At 57.3% G+C, this 3473-nt stretch overlaps 1 protein-coding gene across 1 annotated transcript; it reads right to left on the reverse strand.

Annotated features, from left to right (window-relative positions):
* Positions 1-1691: 1691 nt before the first annotated feature.
* On the reverse strand, positions 1692-3467 carry LOC120859874 (putative polyketide hydroxylase). Its single transcript, XM_040235800.1, has 2 exons — positions 2451-3467; positions 1692-2135 (listed from the first exon to the last, which is right to left on the reverse strand). Exons 1-2 carry the CDS (start codon positions 2874-2876, stop codon positions 2070-2072), a joined length of 492 nt encoding a protein of 163 aa, XP_040091734.1. The 5' UTR covers positions 2877-3467; the 3' UTR covers positions 1692-2069.
* Between the last annotated feature and the right edge of the window lie 6 nt (positions 3468-3473).

Consider the following 3473-nt stretch of genomic DNA (forward strand, 5'->3'; position numbering starts at 1 on the left):
ATCCCAGGGCTGATCTCCTTCAGAATGGACTGGTTGGATCTCCTTGCGGTCCAAGGGACTCTCAAGAGTCTTCTCCAACACCACAGTTCAAAAGCATCCATTCTTTGGCGCTCAGTCCAACTTCACATCCGACTCACAGTCCAACTCTCACATCCATACACGACCACAGGAAAAACCATAGCCTTGACTAGACGGACCATAGTCGGCAAAGTGATGTCTCTGCTTTTGAATATACTGCCTAGGTTGGTCATAACTTTTCTTCCAAGGAGTAGGCGTCTTCTTCTACTTTCATGGCTGCAGTCACCATCTGCAGCGATTTTGGAACCGCTCCCCCCACCCGCCCAAATAAAGTCTGACCCTGTTTGCACTGTTTCCCCATCTACTTCCCATTAGGAAATTTAAAATGAAGTGAAAGTCGCTCAGTCGTGTCCGACTCTTTGCGACCCCGTGGACTGCAGAGTCCATGGAATTCTCCAGGCCAGAGCACTGGAGTGGGTAACCTTTCCCTTCTCCAGGGGATCTTTGCAACCCAGGGATCAAACCCACGTCTCCAACACTGCAGACGGATTCTTCAGGAGCTGAGCCACAAGGGAAGCCCAAGAACACTGGGGTGGCTAGCCTATCTATTCTCCAGTGGATCTTCCTGGACCTAATGAAGCTGAAACATTTCGCACAACTAAGGAAAACCCCGACTAGAGAGCAGTGACCTACTGGACGGGAGAGACCAGGTACAGGTCACGCAGGATGCACGAATATGAGGACCCGACAAAGCAAGCAGGCTGGCGTGTGCACCACAGCAGCAGCAGACGCACCGACAGTTTGAATGACTAGTGGTTTCTAGTAGGAGGGCAGGGGCTTCAGTCTGGGGGAGGAGGAGTGGGAGGTACAGACTGCTGGGAGGAAGACAGGCTCCTCTGTCCCTGGAGTTCTCCAGGCAAGAATACTGGGATTGGGTTGCCATTTCCCTCTGCAGGCCATCTCCCCCACCCAGGGGTGGATCCCGTGTCTCCTGTGTGTCCTGCATCGGCAGGCGGATTCCTGAACAGGAGTGCCATCTGAGAAGCCCCAAGACGGCTTCAAGGAGGGATCCTACACCACGGGGAACATAGGCGGTGCTTTGTAGGAGCTGTAAATGGAAAGTGCCTTTCAAAATTGTCAATGCAAGAACTTAATTTTAGAATTTCAAACAAAGGAAGCGAGCTGAGCCTGGGTGGGTGAGTAAAGGCTTCCTGGACTGGAGCCCAGGGAAAGTGAGGGAGGCCAATGGCGAGAGGTCTTGGGGTGGGGTCTAGAGTGTGGGACAGAGGGCAGGCTTTCCAGGCTCCAGCTGGGACCAGGCTGAGAAGGGCAGGATTTTTGTCGGAGGGGGTCTGGGTGGGGCCTCCAGCATCTGGAGGAGCTGTGCAGGAAAGCGAATGCCCACCTCGGAAGTCAAAAGTCATGCTTCAGCCGAGTTTGAGAGATGCTGAGATGTGTGAGTAGGTGAACCAAACTGAGACCAGAGTGGAGGGAGGCAAAACAGATCCAGGGTCCAGCGAAGGGATGGCATGAGGACAGAAGCTCTAGAACACGGGGAGTGGGGAGGGAGGAAAGGGAGGAGGGTGTTGACCTAGGAGTGCGCAGAGCTGCAAGAGTATGATCCCCACCAGGGTTCTTGGAATCCTAAGTCAATAGACATTGATAAGAGGCCAGACAGGAAATTCAGACAAGGTTCTATTGGAGCTCTGGGTGCATCAGGAAGGGAGTCAAACAAGTGACAAGTTGCCTTGTTTGCTCCTGCGGGGTGAGGGGGGTGTCGGGGCACATGTGGGGAAATCTGGGCCATTAAATAGGGTGAGGGCAGGCTGGGTCCAGCACTGGGCTGGAGGGCTGAACGCGACGTCTGCCCAGCCCCTTGCTGGTGCTCTGTGCAGGCATCCCGTCCAGGACCCTGCTTTAGTTCTGCAGTTCCAAAGGGGTGACTGGAGTTTTGATCTTTTTTCTTTTTTTATATCGTGCATCATTTGGCCCAGCTGTTCATGTCCGTAGAGTGACATTTAGGCCCCTGTCGTTTCCTTGCTGTCTGTGGCTCAAGAAGACGTGTGTCCACGTGGAAGCACTGCAGGCCAGGTCCCAACGTGTCTGAAATCTAGAACCTGGAGAGCGGGGAGGGGCAGAGAATCGAGGATGCGGCAGGCCTAGGAGTGTGCAGAGCCCAGAAGAATCTAGAAAAGCCGGGGTTGGGGGGATGAATTTAGGGGGCAGGGGGTGAAGAGAGGGGCACTGCCCTGAGGGATGGGAGGGCAAAGTCAGGGTGAGGAATAACTCTGATGGGGGAGGGACGGGGCTGCATTCCCAGTTTCTTTTCCTTGAGGCAAAGAGAGGCCTCCGGTGCATCCAGCGCGGGTGGAACCGCCAGCCTCCTGGGCCCCGCCTTGGGAAGCACGGAGCTGCTTGGAGTCCACACCCACCGCCGTCCACACGCTTCCCCTCCGGGGCGGTCCTTCCCCTCCGGGGGCTCCTCCGTGGCGCAGAGCTTCTCCTTGGCTCTGTCCTGACCCTGTTCTGTCCCTTGAAGACGGGCGCCCGGGCCCTGTGCCCCCGCCCCGTCTCGAGGCCGCCCGGCTTCCTCCGGCCCCTCCGCGGAGCTCGGGAGCTCGTCTGCGCAATCGCCGCCCCTGCGGCGCACAGGCCGCCTCCTCAGGGCTCCCCGCGCCCCGGAAGGCGCCGTGTGGCACCTCGCAGCCTTCCGGCCCGCTGGGACTCAGGTCCCTCAGCCCTCCTGCCCCCAGGACCCTGTCCTTCCAATTGCTCCCGGCTTCCCTCCAGATCTCCTTGCCGAAATTGGGCCTCTGTGTCCTGGGGCCAGATTTCCCCCCAACCTCGCCAGAAGGCATGAGGGATCTTTGTTCCCCGACCTGGGTCCTGCCTTCAGCCCGTGAATTTGACTGGTGGAGCCTTAGCCAGCAGACCACCAGGGAAGCCCCTAAATGGATTACTTGCTGAAAGATTTTCTACAGACAAAAGGCTGCTGGAGGACTTGACTGGGGGTTTCTTCTGGGAAAGCCTCAGTGGGTCCTGCTTGGTTACAATCCGGCCCTCCCCTGGTCTGCCCCTGCCCGGCGTCTCCGCCCTCCGGGAGAAGGAAGTCAGCACAGAAACAGGCAGGAGGCCTCGTGAGAGTTCAGATGCCCTTTATTTCTTTAGGGTGAAGCGTACACGTTGTCAGGGTGGCTGAGCGGTAAAGAAGACGCCTGCAGCGCGGGACATGCCGGGGACTCGAGTCTGGTCTCCGGATGCGTGAGATCCACTGCCGTAGGAAATGGCGCGCCACTACAGTATTTTTGCCTGGGAAACCGCATGGACATTGGAGCCTGGGGCGGGGGCATGGGGCGCCCACAGTGCAAAGGGTCACAGAGAACGAATGAACAGGCACACAGGCGGGAAGGGAACATTTGGGCGTTGCCAGCAACAGCAAAAATTCGGTTTCTATG

The sequence above is a fragment of the Oryx dammah genome, unplaced genomic scaffold (genome assembly GCF_014754425.2).
Source record: "Oryx dammah isolate SB20612 unplaced genomic scaffold, SCBI_Odam_1.1 HiC_scaffold_3887, whole genome shotgun sequence".
In the NCBI taxonomy this organism is placed as follows: Eukaryota; Metazoa; Chordata; class Mammalia; order Artiodactyla; family Bovidae; genus Oryx; species Oryx dammah.

What these genes read in the sequence shown, in the direction of transcription:
- LOC120859874 (XM_040235800.1), bottom strand. Translation starts at nt 2,876, where the DNA reads ATGCCTTCTGGCGAGGTTGGGGGGAAATCTGGCCCCAGGACACAGAGG. An exon ending in GGGGAAGCGTGTGGACGGCG is followed by an intron (nt 2,136 to 2,450) that starts GTGGGTGTGGAC and finishes CCCGCTCTCCAG; the next exon opens with GTTCTAGATTTCAGACACGT.